At 25.9% G+C, this 22,543-nt stretch overlaps 4 protein-coding genes across 4 annotated transcripts; 3 read left to right on the forward strand and 1 right to left on the reverse strand.

Moving 5' to 3' along the window:
• The first annotated feature begins 900 nt into the window (after positions 1 to 900).
• Positions 901 to 7,067, forward strand: LOC122719589 (cilia- and flagella-associated protein 251). The gene is made up of 4 exons (XM_043945536.1): positions 901 to 1,845; positions 3,622 to 3,702; positions 3,900 to 4,804; positions 6,318 to 7,067. Exons 1-4 carry the CDS (start codon positions 1,801 to 1,803, stop codon positions 6,697 to 6,699), a joined length of 1,413 nt encoding a protein of 470 aa, XP_043801471.1. The 5' UTR covers positions 901 to 1,800; the 3' UTR covers positions 6,700 to 7,067.
• A 1,337-nt stretch (positions 7,068 to 8,404) lies between these two features.
• Positions 8,405 to 9,968, forward strand: LOC122719594. The gene is made up of 2 exons (XM_043945543.1): positions 8,405 to 8,466; positions 9,317 to 9,968. Exons 1-2 carry the CDS (start codon positions 8,431 to 8,433, stop codon positions 9,890 to 9,892), a joined length of 612 nt encoding a protein of 203 aa, XP_043801478.1. The 5' UTR covers positions 8,405 to 8,430; the 3' UTR covers positions 9,893 to 9,968.
• A 1,617-nt stretch (positions 9,969 to 11,585) lies between these two features.
• On the reverse strand, positions 11,586 to 14,625 carry LOC122719590 (gastrula zinc finger protein XlCGF48.2-like). The gene is made up of 4 exons (XM_043945537.1): positions 14,229 to 14,625; positions 13,900 to 14,160; positions 13,326 to 13,835; positions 11,586 to 13,262 (listed from the first exon to the last, which is right to left on the reverse strand). The coding sequence occupies exons 1-4, from the start codon at positions 14,403 to 14,405 to the stop codon at positions 12,717 to 12,719; spliced, it is 1,494 nt and encodes a 497-aa protein (XP_043801472.1). The 5' UTR covers positions 14,406 to 14,625; the 3' UTR covers positions 11,586 to 12,716.
• Positions 14,626 to 14,943: 318 nt separating this feature from the next.
• Positions 14,944 to 17,367, forward strand: LOC122719591. Its single transcript, XM_043945540.1, has 3 exons — positions 14,944 to 15,002; positions 15,218 to 15,368; positions 15,447 to 17,367. The coding sequence occupies exons 2-3, from the start codon at positions 15,244 to 15,246 to the stop codon at positions 16,768 to 16,770; spliced, it is 1,449 nt and encodes a 482-aa protein (XP_043801475.1). The 5' UTR covers positions 14,944 to 15,002; positions 15,218 to 15,243; the 3' UTR covers positions 16,771 to 17,367.
• Positions 17,368 to 22,543: the final 5,176 nt, after the last annotated feature.

The raw sequence follows: 22,543 nt of genomic DNA on the forward strand, positions 1-22,543 counted from the left end.
TAATTTAAAAATATAATATATTCATTTCATTAATATATTCATTTAATTTTATACATAAAGTGGATTGTGAAAAGAAATAAAATAAAAGAGGAATAGAATTTACTATATTTATGACAAAATAAAAAATTGATGATGAACTTTGAAAATCAAGAAAAGAATTATTTCTTTATAATAATAGAAATTTTTTCTTCAAATGAGAATACTAAAATCCATTATTATATAGTAGCAAAAAACTAAATCCAAAATTCAAAAATTTCCATTATGCGAATTCTTTTCCATAAACCAAAAGAGAAAAACAATCCTTGTTGTACTAAATAACAAAATTCTTTCTTATACATTAATTTCTGAAAAAATAAAATAAAAATAAAATTAATTTACAATTATATAATAATATAATATATATATATAATAATAAAGGATAAAAGATCATAATCAATCTCAAAAATTCAATTTCAAAAATTAATTATATAAAAACTATTATTTATACACCAAATCTAGAAGATTAGAACAAATTTTATCATTCCACTCTTATTCACTTCAAACTTATATTTGAATATATTTGTACATATACATTTATTTACAACTTACAATTGGAGCAATAATTTTCTTCAATAATTTTTTTTTTTCATTCTATTCTTCTTTCCAGTCACCATAAATTCAAATTTACATATATGTATATATTTATTTTATTTTTTTTTTTTTTTCACTCTACTCACCTCAAACTCGAATCTATTACATATCTGTTCCAACATACAATTTTCATCAATAATTCTTTTCTTTCCTCATTCTTTCTCTTTACTCTTTTCTTTACTCTTCTTAAATCTACGCATATTTATAATTATAAAATACATACATATTTTTTTTCACTCTTACCTCTACTCACTTTAAACTCGAATCCATCACATATCTGTTCCAATTCCATACAATTTTCATCAATAATTCTTTTCTTTCCTCGTTCTTTACTCTTCTTAAATCTATGCATATTTATAATTATAAAATACATACATATTTTTTTTCACTCTACTCATCTCAAACTCGAATCTATCACATATCTGTTCCAATTCCATACAATTTTCATCAATAATTCTTTTCTTTCCTCGTTCTTTACTCTTCTTAAATCTACGCACATGCATACATCATCCGAATTTTGATACGTGACACGATCTCTCTTCGATCATTTTTATTATTTCGTCCCATCCTAATGTCCGAACCGTGCGGAACGCGATTGTATCACTGTTCGCCTGGAACCGGAAACCAAAGGAAGCGAATCCACGCTCGGCCACGCTGCATAGCGGAAAACCAAGCTCGGTTCACGCACGCGAGCCGCATACCGATCTCAACTTAATTCAAGTGTCACGCGTCTGCGTTCGCGAACCCTTGCGTGGCCTCTCGTTTCTTCCTCCTTGATTAACACTTCTGCTCTTTTCACGCTTAGAATGTACTGTGCGCGCCGATGGAACCGTTACCAGCCTTTTTCGAGACCAGTTCCTCGGCGACGCTCGGCCGCGAACCTTGATCCACGCGAGGAAAATCGACGAATCGAAGGAACGAGCGCTCTGGACCGGTCTGGATCGTTCAGTTTCGATATAACGACGCTCTCACGCGGACTAGTCGGATTTTTTCCCCGGATCAGTTGATGATGGCGATCCTGTGATCTGGTGCAGTGGTGACATTTTTACTGGAAATAGTGTTTCTCTAGTGTTCGGGATACGTTCGAGAGGTTGAAGAGGATCTTTCCAGAGAGAGAGAGAAAAGGAAAGATAGCGATTATTCGAAGAGAGAGATCTGGAAAAGGCAAATATGAAGATCTTTTATTGTTTTTTGGTGATCGTGCTGTCTCGACAGGTGAGATGATCTCGGTGATGATATTTTATTATTTTATAGCGAATCGTTGTTAATCGACGTGAATAAGTTTGGAAAGTAATTTTGTTCAAAAGAGGAGGAGATCGAATGATTTTTGTCGACCGAAAGTATTAATCAGATTTTATTTAATTATATTGTGAAGAGATTATAGAGATTTTGAAATAATTATATTACTTTTAATTATTCACTCAAAATGAAAAGGAAGAAATCTCAACATCTTATTTAGTATTATATATATTATAATTAGTTGAATAATAATTATGAATTTTCGAATTTGGAAGAGAAAATTTTATTTTATCTTGAAGATGGATCATTTATCGTATTGAAAAATTAGTTTAATTGATATATGATAAAATGCAACAATGCAAAAATTCAAATATTAAACACAATTCAAATAATAAATACATTTAATGACTTAAGATGCTTAATGTAATTTATAATATAATTATTAGAATTATTTAAGAATTATTTAAATTTATTTTTCTAAATTTTGTAATTATTAAATAAAATTCTAAGAATTGAAGAAAATTATTGATGTGGATTATAAAAAATATCATATTAAAACTTTATAATACTGAAAATTAATATTTGTTAATATTTTAAATAGACTTCTCAATAGACTCAAATATTCCTGTCATTGGAATTACAATAAATGTTTCATAATATATACAACAAGTTGATATCAAATTTTTATTTTAACATTCATGAATTTCAAAAAATAAATAAATAAATATTTCTCAAAAAATGAATAGCTTTTTCAGAAAAATCGTATCAGATATTAATGTTATAATATTCTAATAAAATAATTAAACTTTTTACTTGATTATTTAAAGTTTGTTTCGATTATTTAAATTTCACAAATTGTCAAAAATTATGTTCTCTTATGATGTTCTCTTTAAAGGTCTCAGTAGCCATTTTATTCGCATTAGTTGCACAATTCAATTCCTTTTCCAAAAACTTGCACTTTAATTCTGATGAAAAGGTGGGAAAAAAGTTACCACTTACTTTGACATAGATAGAAGGTCGAGTTTTAATTAACTCTCAGAGAGAAGTTTCACCAAAGTTTAAGCCGCCCCTTGTGTCGTTCTACCGTTCTCAAGAATCGTGGCCGACGATTTTCTGCCACGAGAACTTTTCCTTCCTTTTAATTATCCTTTAAAGCAGCGATTCTTAACCTTTTATTCACGAATCTTTTCTTTAAATAATTCTTTGCTGTCTCAGACTTTCATTTAGTTCCAAATTTGAATCTGTAATGTGTGAATATATGTATTTATATTTGATATTAGTATTTGATAGTATTTTATAAATAATATTAAAAGATAAAATAAAGCAAGCAATTAAAGCAAGAAAGCATTAAATAAATGAAGGAACAAATCTTACTTACTTATCATAATATTATTTGCTTTTTGATATTACTGCAATATTCACTGCATATAATCTTATAAATTGTACATATATCTTCAAGAGACTTGTATATTTCCTTCAAAATTAAGATATAATTTACTCTGTTATCTTGTACACTATAACAAAGAAAATAATTAACAACATTATATCAATAATATATATTTCACGAAAAAGTGCATATAATTTAATTAATTGTTAACTATCTCATTATTGAAATTTTACCAAAAATAAAACGATTGTTAAGATTTCTAGCACAAATGTATCTATATTCCTAAATAAAAATTATAAAGAACAACAAAAATTTTCGAGAGAATTAAAATTATGATTTGTGATAATTATAACTTTTTGTTTTAGACTCTTTGTGGAATTCTAAGAAACCCACCTGCCTTCTCGAAGCCAGTTTACTCGGATTCCTATCTTCCTGCAGCTATGCAAGTGAGCATCATCGTTAATTCTATAAAAAAAAAAAAAAAAAGCTTCGTTCAATCTATAAAAATTCTAAAATTCAATTTTAAAAGAATTAAAAAAAAAAAAACATATATTAAATTAAAAATATAATCTTAAAAATTCGGTACACTTACCGATTACTCAATGGTAATCCCACCAAAGGAATCTGTTTCTATGTCGCACAGGTGATATTCCACGCTGTCGAGCAATTGAAACTCCTCCAATCAGAAGAGATTATACACAGCTCGACCAACACAGGAGATCCCTCGACCTCGCCGATCACCCTCCCGGATCAAGATCAACAAACAACCCCTCAAGATGCTTCCACCTCGGTCACAATAACTCAAGAGGAGTCGAACGCGGAGGAGGAAGAATCCAAAGACTCGGAAGACTCGTCGAGAAACAAGGAGGAGCAAACATCTCAACAATGCCCGGGAAACAAACCGGAAGAGTCCAAGATCGAGGAAGAAACGGAAGAAGCGAAGGTGGACGAGACATCGACGGAGAAAGTGGAAGGGTCTAAAATCGAAGACGCTTCCAAAGTTGAGGAGATGTTAAGCGACAGTGTAGCGGATGAAAAGGAACCGAGCGAAACAAAAATGGACAAAATGGAGGAAGGAACATCGGGGAACGCGAATGCGGAGGGCGCAACGGCGAAACCTGTGGAATCGGCGGAAGATCACACGGGAGTAGAAGAGTCGCCAGAGTTGAACGAGGAAACGCCAGAAACGAACTATGCGACGCCGGAAACGAATTACGAGAAACCGGAAGAGGTGCATGCCGTGGAAGAAACGAATCAAGAAGCGGACGAGGAAAATCACGAATGGATTTCCTCGATCGATACGAGGGTGGAAGTGACGACAACAGCGTTGGCTAATCCACCAGATTCGGATCGAGTAACGATCATTGGGAACGACGAGAAGAAGAAAGAGCCGACCATCGACAGCGTGGTCCAAGGTGTCTACGAGATCTTGAAACCTACCACGTCGAAATTCGTCGATGAAGAATTGTTCGAGGAGCATTCGAAGAGCATCGTGGGAGTTTCGATGGAGAAAATGGAGAGGGCCGAGGAGGAGAGTGACGAGAATAGGTAAGGTTTTTGTCGGGAAGATTATCCTTTGCGAGAATGAGGGAATATGGAAGATTTGACAGAAGATCTATTGTGCCTGGGATTGATGTGAGTTTGGATAACGTGATCTATACGTTTGCAGAAAGATTAATTGATTAAAATAATTGTTGGGATGTTTAATAGATTAATATTTAAAATTTATATCTAGGTTTATCTTTTTTTTTAATTGCATTCATGAAAATAAGAATTTTCATAAATGTCTAGTTTTTAATTATAGGATATATTTTATAGAACACATAAGTGGAATATATATTCAAGAAATTCATTTCTTATATACTATATCAAAATATTTTCTAACTACTGGAAACTTTTCTTATAAACATTCTTAGACATTAATTTTAAATTACTTTTTTATATTCTATTTAATTTCTTTGATCGTTTAGAAATAACGTTTCTTTAATTAACTTCTTAATGTAGAAAAATGAAATTATAGAAAGAAATTGATAGCTTAAAAAACGTAAAAATAAATAACATTATTATATTCTAGGAAAAAATTGAATTATTTATAAAAATGTTTAAATATTGAAAAATCATTCACGAAGATGCATAGCTGCAAAAAAGGAATAATTTAAAAAGATAATCAATATCATCAATTATGCCATGAGAATAAATTAATTTAATTTGAATTTATAATTCAGATATTTTTATAAATCTCGTATATAATATTATTTATCATTTTTTTATTGTATAAATATAGAAAATTTAAATTCGATTGAATTTGATATAATATTTGAATTTATTACAATAATGTACAAGCGAAATAAATTCTCATTAATGTTTCGAACTTGATACAAAGTAGATAAATAGTAAAGTGAGCCAACCGCAACAAGAATATTACTGTTCAGTATTCAATTGAGATATCGATTCGAGTCTCGTTAGAAACTTTATCTAACTAAATGTATACATAAACAGCAATGATTACTTCGAGTATAAATGTTATATCAACTCGTTATGAAACTAAAAGGTGTGTATTCAATGAAATTGCTCCATTATCTTCAAAATTTCAACGATAAAACATGCTGTTTTTCTTCTGCTATTTTAAAATTAAAAAATTTATAATTGATCATTTCATAAAATAGAGATCCCATAGAGAAATATTAAAGTAAAATGATTTAATTAAATTAATTAATGTAAATTTAACAGCAACGACACTGAATATTTTCAATTTTTCCAAATAAATCAAATGAAATTTAAATAACCAACACGAATAAATTAATAAATATCCTTTACGATAATTAAAAAAAAAAATAACAAAATCCCAAAAAACGTATCAAATAAATTAAACCAAAGATGATATAAAGAAATTCTTCTATGAAGTAAACTAACCAAAGATTAAATAACGAAAGGTAAAAGATAAATCGAACAAACGAACAGAAGAACTATAATAAAAAAATTATTAGAATATCGATAAAAAACAAAAATTTATCAAGTATTTTATCAACTAGCTTTTTACTTTCCAACCATTTCTCTTCAGGTTCACACGTCTAGGGGAGAAGGTGACCCAAGTTCCAAGGCCGAGTTTGACCAGCTACCTAAGACGTTCCAAAGTACCACCGAGTGCCACCCTTCAACAACTTGCAAATCTTTACGACTCGTTGAGCAAGGATGCTAGAAAACAGGGATTTGGCAAATATACCGGATATTCCGACGAAGTTCTCAATACTTTGGAAACTTCTGCCGAGGGTGGCATAGGGCCACAGATGAAGAAGATTCTTTCCAAGGTGTTGGAACGAAACGAGTTGACGAGGGAAGACGCGAGAATGAGGGCGTCACAGGCTGTTCGAGATCTCGACAACCCTTCGAGCATGCTCAACAAGGATCTAAGAGCCGTGTTGCCTTTGCGTTACTCCCCGTAATCCTAGATATTAGATATAATCGATTTCACACGCGTCCACGATTAATTCGATACGTTGATTTGGTTAAGGATTTGTTATCTTGAAGGGAAAATTGATATTCCAGTAGCGTAGAGATTTGATCGAATAAAGTGGAACGTCTGTGATAATAATAATAATATTGTTTTGATTTGAAAATTTTAAATTATGGATTATGGATGGAATTGGAAATTGTTGAAAATTTTAAATAGAATTAAGTAATTATTTGAATTACCTGTTGAAATTTAGATTACACTTTCTTCAACGTTGATTTCGAGCGTTGATAATATACGGTGGAAATAAAATTATTATTTTCTTTCTGTATAATTAATAATTCAATAAAACTTTTATACATAGTGGATTGGTCGATTCACTGATATCTGTTGTTTTAATGTTAATGTGATTATATATAAACTCTTGAATGATCTCAAGTGATTTAACCTAGTATATCATTGAAATGATCTTCAAATGTCTTTGAAATGATTCTTAATACTTGTAAAATTATTTTTATTAATCTTGAAACTTGAAATAATCTTGACTGAGTTCAAATTTTTTTCAAATATTTTTTGAGCATTAAATATCATTTAAATAATTTTCAAATGATCTTAAAATAATTATTTTAAATATTATATCCTTAAAAAGTATTGGAGAAAAAATTGCCTCCAGAAATAAGAAAATTTAATAAAGTATTTTCCAGACATATTTCAATATAATTAGTATAAATCAAATATTCCTGGAACAGCATTCTTTCAAAGCTTCGACTAAAGCATTCAAAACCACAGGAATTTAAAAGTGATTCAATAATTCTGAATACAATGAAGTTGATTCACAACTGATTTTTTTTTAATAATGCATCATCATTGTGATATTGACTCATACAAAGTTTTTGAGATAATATCATTCTAAAGAATTGCACTATATATTACACCTAAAACAAAATGTAATCAATTAATTCAAGAATTTATAACATTTTGCAAGCATGCATCACTGAAAGTCTTTTTTTTCAATTTATGAACATATATTAATTCATTAAATATATAATTAATTATTGTATTTGTAAAATTCATGTTTGTAATATTTGATACATTATTATTCATTTCAAAGAATATTTTTTTAATCATTATTAATTAATAAAAATCACACTTGGTAAAAATTATACTTCCATTAAAAGAATAATCTAATTATACAAATCTACTTGATCTTAAACAAGTCTAAATATTGATCTTAAATCCCTGTAAACATAATAGAATCAATTAATTGCAAAGAATAAATTAACATTGCCAATAAAATATCCAAATACATCTGAACGCTGTACAAACATCAAACAATCTTATTTTTTACAATCCATCACTATTATTCGGCACCATTTATACCAAAGCGAAAATCTCGAGAATTTTCCCATCTACCTTGACCCGTGGCACAATATTGTTTATTGCTCGAACAATATGAGCTGGCAAAGAGTCCACGAAGCGACATTACGTGCTTCGAATATCAATCTCTGTTGGGTAATCTCGCGTCAATCGTTTGTCCAGGAGTCAGCGGCGCGGACAGAAAACAATAGGGTCGTTGGTACTGATCGAATTAGAAGCATCGAGACGCTACGCCTTTGCATTGCACACCGGTATAAATGAATTTTGAAATCAATGGATCCTTCAGTCGTTGCCTCGCCTTCGAAGAAAGAAATCGTCGAAAAGGAACAATTAGGGTTGAAACATCATGAAGATTTTATTTCTTGGATTTTGTCTTTTTTGCGTAAGTAGAAATTTAGTTTAGTTATTAAAACAAAAATGGGAAAGAGAAAATCATTTAAAAAATCATTATTGATTTTTTTTTTCTAAAATTGAAAAATGTGAACGAATTAATAATAGCAAATTTTATTAATTATTTATTATTTAATTATTACATAAAGTATTATGTAAATATTAATTATTTATCCTTGTCTTGATTATGACACGTATTTTTTAAATATCCAAAGAAATAGAAGTTCCTTTAATTAAATTTTGTATAATTTGTAATATTTTCATTTATCTTTACTTTAATTTATTTAAAAATTATAGTGATTAACATATTTATAACATATGGAAATTATCTTTGGGGTAATAAATTCTCTTATATTGTTAATTACGTATTTTCAATAAAATTGGTTTCAAATTTTAATATATCTTTTTTATAAAACTAAAGAACAAAAATGTGTTTCTATTATAAATAATTATATAAATAAAGTATATATCAATTTAAAAAAACGATTTGATTCATAAAAGATTAATTACAATGAAAATTAAATACAATAAATAAATTTTTTTGTTTGTGACAATGTTAAATAATTTAAATAATTTTTTTATATGAAATTTTTCAAAAGAATTTAATTTAGAAATTAATTTCTAAATGATTTCAAAGAATTTTTGAAAATTATCTAATTCACTTGATAATCTCTTTAAAAAAATTCCACCAACCAAAATATGAAAGATTTAATTAATATTTTCGATTAATATCGCAAATAAATTAAAAAACAATCCAAAAATGTTAATTTTCAATATCATAATTAATTGATCAAATTTTGAAAGGAAGAAAAGATAGAAAAAACAAATAAAATGTATTTCAGCTCTCTATCCTGAGAGTGGAATCGAAGCCACAAATAACGAAACTCTTCCCGATCCCAGAAGAAACAAGCGATCCTCCACAACGATCTGACAACGATACGAAGCCTTTGGACAAATTATTCGGAAAATTGCGAGCCACGTACAACTTCGTGTTTCGAAAGCCAGAGAACATGAGCAACGTGGAGAAAATTTTGGCCAAGGATACACCTGACCCTGATGTCGAAGCGCTTAAAGTAATCTGGTCTAATCGAATGCAATCAAATTCGAAGGATAAGGAAGATTCGAAGAAATCTCAACCCAAGGGAATGTATTTAGCGGCAAACGACGAATGGGTGAATGATATTCAACCTTTAGATCATTTAGAACCTCTAGAACCATTGGAATTGGAAGACGAAGTAGAAAATCATAAGGATCGAGAGGTAGAAATCGTTACACCGAGAACCAGTTTCCAGTTTCCGGTCACATTTAGTCGTCATCTCGTTGATTGGCTTGGATCACTTCTGGGAATTACTTATGGAGTATATTCTAAGTTAGCCAGAGCAATTTATAGCAATTATACTGCAATACGTATTAGCTGATTGTAAGAAATATATATTTTATATTACTTTGGATTTTTGTTTGTATTAAAAATAATTGAATAAAATGAAAAGTGACGTAAAGTGTTCAACCCAGGATCTGAAACATAATAGAAACATGGTAAAACTGCATTTATTTTAATCCAACATTCCATTTGATTAGAATTCATTGATTTTCATCAATTTCTTGTAATTTTTCATTTTTTTAAATAAAAATTCATAAATGTGATTGAAATAAATGAAGTTTTACAGATAATACAAGTAAATTTTTTCTTTACATTTATTTTATTCAAAAATATCTTGGTCTGAAAAATACATGTGTTACCTCTTATCCATTCTTTTCTTTTTTTTTTTCTTTTCTTTTTTGGCAATCATCATATTATACATAACAATCGTTAATCGAGTAACACCTTGTCGCGAATCCATTGTTAAAATATTTCAACACCTTCGTCATATCATTTTACGTATTATAATGTCCGCGAGAAATGGCCACAAAAATGTGGACATTGATATCTTATGTACTATTTAATTAACTTTAATGGAAAGATTAGTACTGTTTCCTTAACCCAGGATAGTGATACGATACTAGTAATCCTTGAAAATTAAGATAATTACAATAATTATTCTTAAAAAGAAATCCATCAAAATTTTCAAGATATCATATAACTGTTCCTATCCAGGGCAAAGTAAAACAGGAAGTTTAAAGAAGTTCAGGAGGAAAAGACAAAATACTGTTATTCTCACGAATATTTAAAGTCTTTGGTTCTATTACAATGCGGTATGAATATTTTTAGTGCCATCCGCAGTCATTCATTCTAATCTTATGTATGCCTAGCAGACATTTTAAAGATGTTGGTCATAATTAAATGTAATCGCAAGTTCCAAAATTTATATGGAAATATTTAGAAGCATGTTCCATAGTAAACAGTAAATTGTCAAAAAGTTGTACTTTCAAAATTATAAATAAAATATATGTATATTTAAAATAATTTTACAAATAATAAAAAGAATAGTATAATAGATTTGTTTTTTAAAAGTTCTTTTTTACCAAAATTAAGAAATAAATGAAGAACAATTTTATAAATGTTTATATTTTTGACAATTTACTGTTTTCATCAAAATTATCTTTTGAGCAATTTTTTTTTTATTATTTTTATTTAAGAAATTTCTGAGTAAATATAAGAAATTATACGATAAAAATTTTACTTTGGAAATTTGATTTCTATGAAATGAACAGTACAGAAGTTTCATTTTTAATAAAATTCATTCGTGAATAAGTAAAAAAATAATAAGAACTTCTTCGAATCTAAAATAAAAAACAAAATAAAAAAAAAAGAATCAAAAATTGTTATTCAAATAATAATATATTTTTTTCGTTCGTTATTTAAACGCGAATATTCTTTGGTACGAAGAAAAACAAAAAGATTTTCAAGTCACTTTAAAATATTGAGCAAAGTAATCTTTCTTTCCTCTAATATCACTTCTCAAACTTTTGCATCAAAATTAATATATAATTTGCAACGTAAACTACATTACAGAAAAAAATTCTTAAAAAATATAGTTATATTTTTTAATAAAAATTTCTTTTTTTTATCTTAGAAAATTCATCTAAAAAAATAATAAAAGTAAAAAAAAAGATCATAATGGCATTTTTCATTGAAAACATTATTAAAAAACATCAAATGTATAAAAAATATGTTTGTCTAATTGGAATATGAAAAAAATTGAAAAGAAAAAACGATGAATTATAATATATATTACTATATATTAATTATATAGTAAATAATAAATGGCTTAATTAAAATACGTATGTATAGGTATGGTAAATATGAACACGGACGAATCAGAGATCAAGTTTTAAACAACATACCTACTGAGTCTCCATCAGGTAAAATTTGTATATAGTACTTATATACAGAATTATTCTACAAATTTTTATAACCATATTTATTGGCAGTATATACTATTACTTGTTCGTATTCGCTTTGAAATTATCCTAACGGCAAATTGGCATTGCGTATTTTTCAACGCTATCATTGTTTTTATTATTTTTATTATATGTACTCCATTCTAGGACACAAATATGCACACTGAACTCGAATTTTTTTAAAAAAAAAGAGAAAAAAAAAATCTTTCATTACGAACATAGTAAAAAAAAAAAATCAAGTTCAGTGATTTATGTCAAGTTTATATTTTGTGATCATAGACTAGAATCAATAAACAAACTATTTTCTTTATAGCTAATTTAAATAAGATAAATGATGTACTCTAATGCAAATTGATTGCTCTTTTTGTTTTGTATATTGTTATTATTATTATTGTTATTATTATTATTTTTTTTATTTCAATTTATCTAAACTTATTGTTAGACTCACTCAGGCTTTGTAGCGGACTACTATTAAATGATATTATTTCATATGAATAATGGAACTTAACTGTAGTTTATAATGTGTTCATTAAGAATATGAATATAAAGTACTGCTCACTGAATACTAATATTTCTTTGTGAAACGAAAAAAAATAGCTATATTTTAAATTCATTGAAAATTTAGTTGAAATTTAATCAGCTTAGAACTCAATCATTCAAACATCAATTATTATGAAAATCATTATCTATTATTAATGGATATTGATTAATCAATTGCACCTCAGTCTCTTAGTGCTGTCTTTTTCTCATCTTTTTTTTTTTTCGAAAATTTCAATTTTCAAATTATAGAATAGGTTGCAATTCCTAATATATATTTAATCAATTTTCTATTTTGTGCTAACCACACACTCCCATACGAACAGCCTTTATTGCTTTGGATTTAGATGGACTTATTTATGACTAAGACGGCATTAAGTACCTTGTATTCTGAGGCAAAATTTCATTCATGTTGACTGCTTGTTGTTGTAATATATTCGTTTCTTTCATTGCTTGTTCCTTAAATGAGGAGAATGTGTGGATCAGATTCTGATCCTTTTGAAGATGTTGAATATACTGGAGAAAATTAGGCTCTTGTTTCATGAAACCATCTTTCAGCATAAAACTTACTTCTTGTTTAGACATTTCAGAAGCTTTATCAAAAGATTCTTTTTGTTCCATGAAAAAAGAATCTTTCTTTGTTCTATTTCTCCTAATTCCTAAGTGTGTTTGAGTATGTTTATTCAAGTGATCCTTCCTAGAGAAGGCTTTTTGACATACTGAACATGAAAAATTCTTATCGCCAGAATGAATCACGTAATGCCTTGTTAAATGTTCGTTTCTCTTAAATGCTTTTTGACATACTGGACATTTAAATGGTCTTTCGTCCGAATGACCGCGCATATGTTGATCGAGATGCTCCTTTCGTTTTAACATTGCACCACATTCTTTACATTGATATTTGCGTTCCTATAAGATAAAAAGTTCATATTTATTTAATACATGTTTATTTATGTAATAAACAATACATACTTGTATATGAGCTTGTATATGTTGTTCAATTTCTGTCTTATCCGGAAATGCTAAATTACATTCTGGACAACAATAAAGTGTCGAACCATCTAAAGCAACACTGATTTTGATTTCTCCGGTTTTCGCTCGAAATTTCATTTTTTTCTCGGTCTTTGGCGAGTCTGTTTGTATTTGTTGTTCTACTTTAATAGTTTGCACTGTATTCTCGTTTTCTTGTTGGTTTTCTATTTGAACATTTAGATCATTCGGATTTATAGATACTAGCATTTGATCTGAGTTCATAAAGGTATTATTCCCATTCTGTAAATGAGTATTTCTAAATACTGGAACACTGGGAATGTTAAGAATATTATTTTGCGTGTGCTCCACTTTCTCCTCTTCAGTCTTTTCTTTCTTCACCTGTTCTGTTTGTAATTTAATCAACTGTTGTAATGTTAATGGAAGTGTAGTAGCTTGTAATTTTTGAAAATATTCTGCCATAGCACTTTGTTGTTGAAGTTGTGAATCTTGCTGAAATATTAATTTTTTATTACATAAAAATACATAAATATATTATANTAAAAAAAATCTATACCATTGTAGATATTTGTTTTCCATTTTCAGTTCTTGTTTCTAATTCTTGTTTTATAATTTCTGATTGTGAAGTTGATGGTAAATACATATTAGGTATAATCCTTACGGGTAAATTATTTGTCTGAACACTAAGTATTGGACTATTCTGATTGTAATTAGGAATGTTAATAGTTTGAATGCCTTGCTTTTCACAGAGTTGCATCAAAGTATTTGGATTTGGCCATGCTAATATTGGCCCCGTATATTTATTCGTTGAATTTATCTTTAAAAAAATGATAAATTAAATTATAAATATATTATAAATAAAAATAAAATAATAATAAATTTTACCAATAAACTTGATTTTGTTTGATTCGATACAGCAGCAGTTGTATAAACAGTTGTTTGTTCTACTTGAGTATTATCACTACTAGTAAATTTCGAAGTGGAAACTGTGCTTGAACGAGACGTTAACTCCGAAAATTGTGGGAGTGCACCGTGGATTATATTATTTCCAGAAAAATTCATTTTACCACAGATAAACGCGAAAGGTACGCGCGTTTGTGATTAAAGCATGCGAGCGTTTATAACCTATAATATCTCTTACATACAACGAATGAATAATATAGCTATTTCTATCTTTTTAATTTCATATTTCTCACATTATATAGAAATATAGACTAATATCGAAACAAAACATCGATAAAAAAAAACACAAGACTAATTAAATTAAAAAATATTTGTCAAGCGACGGTACATTGTAACGTACGCCGCGTCCTATGCGTTGTTCCAACATGGCTACATTAAAGTACTATTTCCAAAATTCTATTTTTATTTTTTCTCCGAATAAATATAATTTTTAAAATATTTTAAAAATATATAAAAATATCCTTTCCTATATAATTTAAAAAAATATATATGTTTTGATAAATTAATAAATCATTTTTATTTAATTAAAGACAAATTTCTAAAGAAAAATAATTTTTGTTATGATGGCTAGCCTGAATTATTTTCTGTTTACACTGGACGCTTGATAAACTTCAATTGATAAAATAAAAATAAACATCTTGGGATATTTTAAAACTAAAATAAACATAATATTGATAATCTAGGAAAGTTAAATATGTAAGAAAAGATAGTTAATAATATTAAAATGAACTTAAATGTATATAATTAAAAATTTTTAATAACATTATTCGATTTTGTTGATTTATTATTGTTTATTAATTTATTTTTAAATATGGTACAAAAGATATCTTATCAAATTTAATAATAAAATCTTAAAAAATAATTTTACTTGCCTTTGGACATTTAATTACAAATTTTTGTTTAATTAATAGGTAATATTTATTAAACATGTAATCATATGGGTGAAACTTTAAACGAACGAATAGATAATTTACGTAAACGAAGTAGATTTTTATTAGCAGAAGTAGATAAGAATTCTAAGAAAGTTAAAAACGAAATTAAAAAATTATATTCCCAAAATTTGTGAGTATTTAATGTTATATTTCATATTTATTATTAATATATTTATTAATTTATAAATTTCAATACATTTTTTTATAGGAAATGTAGAGAAGATTGTAAAAATCATGTTGGCAAAATAAATTCATCAAACATATGTTACAAAAAAAATAATAAATCCTGGAAATTAAGAAATGATTCTAGTGGAGTGAGTGGAGCTTTGCATTTAGATTATTTCTGTAATACCTCTAATCAAACGCTTACATCAATGCCCAACACAACGAATGCTTCAACAACAAAGAAAACATTAATATCTTCAAAAAATCATCCTAACAATCAACACTGTTTGGACATTCGCAGGAAACCAGTAAAAGGATGTTATTGCTCTGAATTAAAAAAAATACAACAAAAATCAACAAAAACACAAAGTAAATCATGTTCTTCTAGAAAATGCAAAAGTCATATTCTTCCTGCTATAGTAATAGAAGACAATTATGACAAGTCAACTATATCTACACCCATTAGTTGTGAAACATTGAGAAGAGTTCAAAAGATAGATTATGCACCCAAATCTCAATTTTTACGTAATGTCAGAAGCAAAATTTCTCTGCTGCAATCAGCAGCAGGTGATTGTCCACAAATCTGTTCTAGATCACAATGTTACCATGAACTTATGACCAAAAAAGATACATACATTCCAGACACTTATAAATGCATAGATCAATTGAAAACAGATAAAATTACTCATGATTTAACAAGATCAAAAATCAATGAAAAATATTCAAGTTCTGAAAAAAGTGATAAAGGAATTCAAGTATCTTTAAAAAAAAAATCAAAATCTCTTTCTTCAACCTCTATACCTTGTGTACCTAGTATATGTAATATAAAAAAAACAGAAGATAAAATATGTCAATGTCAGAAAGAAAATTCAAAAGATTCCAAAAATGATTTAGAAAAGAAGGATAATGCTGATTCAGAAAAATGTGAAAAAAAATTTTTAAAAAAATCATTAGATGAAATTGAACAGAAACATCTTTCTGATAAAGAAATGAGAGATTTAAGTAAATTTCGTGAAAAAAATTACTTTGACACGCACGGATCTAGTGATATTTTAGTATCATCTAAATCTTCTGGTTCCTTGGAACAATATTTCTTAAATGACAGATTATTTCCTGAACGATCAAGAAACATTCATAAGAAAGATTTGGTTGTAACAATGCCACCTTGCGTTACTACGCAACTAAAACGAATACATTATTTCCCTAGATATATCGTTCATCAAGAAAAAAATAATTTTAATACAATTGGCAAAAAGAAACGTTGTCAAACTTGCCCTTTGACTGGCCATGCCATAGATCTTGGTATTACAAAAATGAAAGTACCTTTGAATAGTTTAGCCCTTAAATATCAAAAACGATTATCTTAATAAAAAAAAATTACTTTTTTATTGCAATAAATAACACTAGAAAGGAATAAAGTAAATGAAAATCCTAATAATTTAATTATATCTTTTTTTTTTAACATCAACACAGAATTCTAGAAAATCCATTCCATTTACTTTATTCCAAATTTTTAATTTTGTATATATTTTTGAATAATATAAATTATAATAATTAAATCAACCTCACATATTTTTACTCAAAACACAGCATGCTGTGATTGAGATTAATAATCACATTTATAATAACACTCATAATCATTGAGATTATTAATGTCTTGTAAAATGTATTTTACAGTTAAGTTTCATATAAAACTCTCGATACGTGATATGATATTTAATAACATGATTTAAACAAATATTTGAGATTGTTATATGCTTTTTACTTTCATAAAAAAAAAAATAAATAGTGATATATGGTATGGTATATTTCATGGTGTGCGTTATCTTATATACATGAGTAGAAATCATCATTTTTTTTGTTGGATCTGATGATTCCCGCAATCTAATAAGTCAATAATCTATAATGAATTCAAATCGAATGAAAATTTCTTTTAAATAAAAGATATGAAATTGTGATGCAATTTGAAATACTATTAAGCAGCATTATTTGATAGATTTTTTTCTTTTAACAATGATATAGAAAATATTATTATACAATGTTTATCATCAATTTTTATAAATATTTATTTGTAATATTATGACTCTATTTCTTGAAATAGAGGCAATAGATCAATAAAATATAATTTTTTTAATGATTTATATAATTTTTGATTTTAAATATATTATATTATTTGTATGATTTTTATATATATAATATTAATAATTGATATAAAAATAAATATTTTTATTAAATTCAGATGGAATAAAAAAAAATGAAATTATAAATAAATTTAGTAAGGTATACGTAATGATTGGTTCATCTACTTTTCACTATCCTTCATTTTTTTTTTATCGTTTATAAATGGATAAAATTTCTTCGATTAATTATGGATTTTAAAAAATAAAGAGAAAGGTTAAATTATAAGACTTAAATTATGATGAAAGAAAATTGTTAAGATTGCAAAATTAAAAAAAAACTATTCAATTTGCTGATTAAAAAATAAGTAAAAAGAATCAACATTCTTTAATTTTTATATAGAAAACTAATAATTTTCTATTTTAAATAAAACAATATATTGAAATTGTTCGAAACATTATAAAATCATTCGAAAAATATTTAAATATTAATATTTTTTTTTAAATTATACGATATGTATAATAATAATAAAAAAATTGTTTTATTATTAAAATATTCTTAAAATTGTTTAATTTGGAACTATTAAACAAAAACTAAAACTTGAATCAAATTTAATGCTTTTAAATTTATAATTAAACATAATGGCACGTTAAATTATAATAATAAAGAATTTCGACCACGGTATAAATAATTAAATATTCGTTTGTAAAATAGTGAACTTGTAATCGTTGATTTATTAAATGTCGATTTCAACAAGAGATTAGCGTGGAAGGAATGCCTTTCACACGTAAAATGTAATTTCACATTTTCTCAAAGAATAAAAAGTTAAAAAATAATTAAGCGCTTATCTTAAGAATTTATTGAAGATTTAAAGTTTCAGAAGTTTGTATAATGATTTTTAAAAAAAATAAATTTTAACCAAAGATAATTCTATATACGAAAAAAGCAAAATTCAAAAAAATCAAATTATATTATTGATAATCAAGTGATAATCATTTCATAAAATAAACAATGAATTGATAATTTTCAGTTAAACAAAAAATAAAAATAAAAGTAATTTATCATTTTATAATTTTTTTTCTTTTACTTTTAGATAGGTTATAAGAAACAATGCATATTATTGTATAAATTAAAAATAAAATGTTCGTATTCATTTTCTCGTACTCATCACGATAAATACTTTCAACAAACGCTTCATCTGGTTAGAAAATAAAAAAAATGAAACGAGAAGTGCACTTAAAACTGGTTACCCTTGGTTGGATATTATTAAACTTATTTTTCTGTCTAAAGACTATCTTTTTATTTCTCATATATACTTTATCGATATTTTATCAATTATTTATTAAAAAAAAATGGAATAAAAATAAAATAAAATTTAAATTTTATGCTATAAAATACTATTTTAATATCATCTAATGAATATTCATTTTTTCATAAATTATTGATTCATTTCCACTTTTATTTACTTTTTTTTATTTATTCATGACCTTATAAGTAAATATTTATTTAAATTCTTGATGAAAATTCAAGGAGGTCCGTTGAAATTTGATGAGATCAAAGAAAGCAATGAACGAAATAAGTAGAATAAATTCTTCCTAATAAGCATGATGAAATAAATAAAGAAATAAATTAAGCGTTTCAAGTAAAAATATTATATTGGATAATAATTTATCTTGTCATTTCCAACAAAGAAAAAATTAAATTAAATAATATTCATCTTTTCCCAGAATTCTTTTACTTCCTTATGCAAAAATTTGTTTGCATTAATGAAAAAATATATAGACATTTTAAATAATTGTTAATAAACCTTACCTAACATTCTTATGAAACATAATTGTATTTTGAACTCGATTCAAAGTACAATTATAAATTGTATGATAAATTATAATTGTAACGATAAATTATAAATTGTAAGTAAAAAATCAATTTTCTATCATTATTCCAGTTTTCCTTTTTTTTTTCTTTTTTTTTTTTTTTTTTACTCTTAATGTCTTCATCTTAAATCAAAAAAATTTAATATTTATCTACTGGTATGAGTTTTTATTAGATATTTGAAAATTAATTAGGAACATTAATTATGACATTATTCTATTCTAAATTAAAAATTGCTAAAAAAATAATATTCATATAAAAAAGGATGAGACTCCATATTGCATTTCAAATAATGTAAATCGATTATCCTACTTATAATTTCAAATGAATTACGTCGAATTACGTCACTGATATGTGATTTTTTATTACGATTTATCTATTATCCATTATTATTTCAGTTTATTCATACATTGATCGTAAAATTATCAATAAACTTACATGCTATTACACTTTTATTTTTTATTTTTCATTTATTTTTCTTTCATTTTATAATTACTATTATTTTGATTTTATTATTTACATTGATCTACAATAAAATCATATTTTATTTATATTGAAAACTACTCAAAAGATCATAAACAGTATAAACAAAATTTAAAAAAACATAATCGAAAAAAATTATTATGAATTGATAAATTATAAATTGTATTTAAATTTTTTAATTGTATGCAATTTTGTCATTAGTTAAATAATTCATAGAATTTTATTAATTCATAGAAATTTATTAAACTTCCTTCAAGATCTTGTAGTGTTATTAATTATCAATATTAATGACACATTCATTTTTCCAACATGTTTTTTGCTTTTGCATTATAATGTATTAAGTGCTATTGAAATTCAATTAAAACTTCTGACGTATTATGTTAACGTATCATAAAACATATCGTTTAATATAGAATATAAATAAAATTAAGAGATTTAACGAGAAAACGGTTTAATGCAAATGATTGATTAGCATCTCTTTGTAAACGCGAAAAAAAACGAGAATCTATTAATATATGATTGGATGATGGTAATATATGATTGGATGATGGTATTATTCAAATTTTAAAAATTCATCATAATTTTAATAGATAAAAAAATTATCATAATATATATTATATAGAATATTTTTAAACATTTTTTTTTTTCAAAATATATTGCTTTATATACAATTATAATACAATTATAATAATCAATGATGATAATTATCTCATAATATCTCATAATCTTTTGATAATAATAATAATAATAATAACAAAAGAAAATAAAAAGTAGCTATACAACAAGTATTTCTGAAATCTTGTATTTAATGTGTTTTATTCATAGTCGGCAAGATAATTTTGAGATCAATGAACCTCGAAGCACTTTTTTATGACCTTGAACGCTTAACCTTGTCAGACGTTCTCAGTCATCTTCAAGAAAGCCATAATAATATTTAATCCGTTCATTTATCGTCAATGTCATGTAGGGTACAACTGTTCAATGTTAGATCATAATTTAATCATAATCGACGATCTCGCAATGAGGATAATAGGTTTCGTTTCGCGCCAAAAATCGAAGAATCGAACGGTGAATCGATCGGTCGCTCTACGTTATAAAAATATAGATTTAGATCTTGGCTAATAATTTCATTTGAGTCAATGTCATTTGAATTTTAACTGAATCGAGACAAGAACGATCATATAAGATGAGGAGATTAATTCTTAACGATATATTACGAGATAAATTATAATTTATGAATAGAACAACGATTTTATGCGATGAAGAAATGATTTTACAATGATTTTAGAATGGAAAAACAAGTTTTAATAGTGAGGAGGGAATAATTTTCAACTTGTAAGAATAATTATGGAATGGAGGATAAAGAAAAGATATAGTAAATTTGCGAATAAATTGATTTTAAGTAATAAAAAAAAATTATTTTAAATGCTAAAAAAGTTCATGAAATAATGATTTCAAATGGAATGATTTTATGAGATGAAGAAACGCTTTAGAATATTTATATAAAAGGATAATTTTACTTTATTATGAATAATAAGAAAATAAAAATATGAAAAATTTTAAATTTAGATAAATGGATTTAGAATTCGCTAATGAAATAATGAATAATTTTAATCGATGATAACACAATATGTAATAATTAGCATAGAAAGATGATTTTAAACAATGAAGAAGTAATTTATGCTCTATAATTAGTAAATTTTGAAGAGTGATCCTACGTGACGAGAAGCACGCTGCATTTAGGGAACAAAAATTAAAATTCTATTAAAACCTATCAAACTATTGAAATGAAATCCTACTAGTGATATTATCTTTCCAATGAAGTACCTCATTATGAATCTTTATATATATATTTCCTCCTTAATGTATCTTGTTGATGAAAATAACTTAAATATACTTGATTATCAAATTTTTTGAATAATTTTAAAAAAATATTTATTTACATTGAATTTAAATATTATGTATAATTAATTAAAATACTATAATTAACCTATATTCAAACATTAACAATATTTTCACAATATTTTTTTAACAAATTTCCATGTTTTATGTAGATATAATTATATATGATATAATTTTTTTTTTTTATTCGATGCAAATTTAAATAACTATCAACAGCGTTATAGTGTTTGTCTAAATCTCCTTATTGTTTTGTTTGTTCTCTTAAATGATTCATTTTGAACGTTTATACCTCTAGACCATTTATGAGATTTTCTTTCGGATCTTTTATTTAAAATTCCGATGCAAGAAAAACTTTTATTTCATTATTTTGTTTAATTTAAATTCCGTGAATGAGATTAACATTGTTATTTATTTGTATTTTATATTATTTTTTTTTATATTAACAGAATTTTCATTAAAAAAATTATTAATTTCCTTTTGTGCTATGTTGTCATAAAAATTCTTTTAAAAATGATATTTATAAAAATTAGTAATATATTTATTTTATATTATAGAGGAATTGTTTTAATTAAAAAACGACAAGAAAATCTAGAATGTTTCATTAAACTTGTAATAAATAATTCATAGAGTAACATTATGCAATATAAAAATCTTCGATTTATTTCATCAATCATTATTTATTTTTAAAATTACAAATGAGAATGTAATAAAATACATTATTAATTCCTGATAAATATTTAATATTATAGTTGCTTGAATTTTAAT

Source organism: Apis laboriosa, unplaced genomic scaffold, assembly GCF_014066325.1.
Source record: "Apis laboriosa isolate Shangri-la unplaced genomic scaffold, ASM1406632v1 scaffold85_cov150, whole genome shotgun sequence".
Lineage (NCBI taxonomy): Eukaryota > Metazoa > Arthropoda > Insecta > Hymenoptera > Apidae > Apis > Apis laboriosa.

Bases quoted from the DNA above. Each gene is read 5' to 3' on its own strand.
- LOC122719589 (XM_043945536.1), top strand. From the start codon at position 1,801: ATGAAGATCTTTTATTGTTTTTTGGTGATCGTGCTGTCTCGACAG. The intron at 3,703-3,899 runs GTGAGCATCATC...TATGTCGCACAG, and splicing joins ATCTTCCTGCAGCTATGCAA to GTGATATTCCACGCTGTCGA. The intron at 4,805-6,317 runs GTAAGGTTTTTG...ATTTCTCTTCAG, and splicing joins GAGGAGAGTGACGAGAATAG to GTTCACACGTCTAGGGGAGA.
- LOC122719594 (XM_043945543.1), top strand. From the start codon at position 8,431: ATGAAGATTTTATTTCTTGGATTTTGTCTTTTTTGC. The intron at 8,467-9,316 runs GTAAGTAGAAAT...AATGTATTTCAG, and splicing joins TTGGATTTTGTCTTTTTTGC to CTCTCTATCCTGAGAGTGGA.
- LOC122719590 (XM_043945537.1), bottom strand. From the start codon at position 14,405: ATGAATTTTTCTGGAAATAATATAATCCACGGTGCACTCCCACAATTT. The intron at 13,836-13,899 runs GTATAGATTTTT...TTAATATTTCAG, and splicing joins GAAAACAAATATCTACAATG to CAAGATTCACAACTTCAACA. The intron at 13,263-13,325 runs GTATGTATTGTT...TTTATCTTATAG, and splicing joins ATATACAAGCTCATATACAA to GAACGCAAATATCAATGTAA.
- LOC122719591 (XM_043945540.1), top strand. From the start codon at position 15,244: ATGGGTGAAACTTTAAACGAACGAATAGATAATTTACGTAAACGAAGT. The intron at 15,369-15,446 runs GTGAGTATTTAA...ATTTTTTTATAG, and splicing joins AAATTATATTCCCAAAATTT to GAAATGTAGAGAAGATTGTA.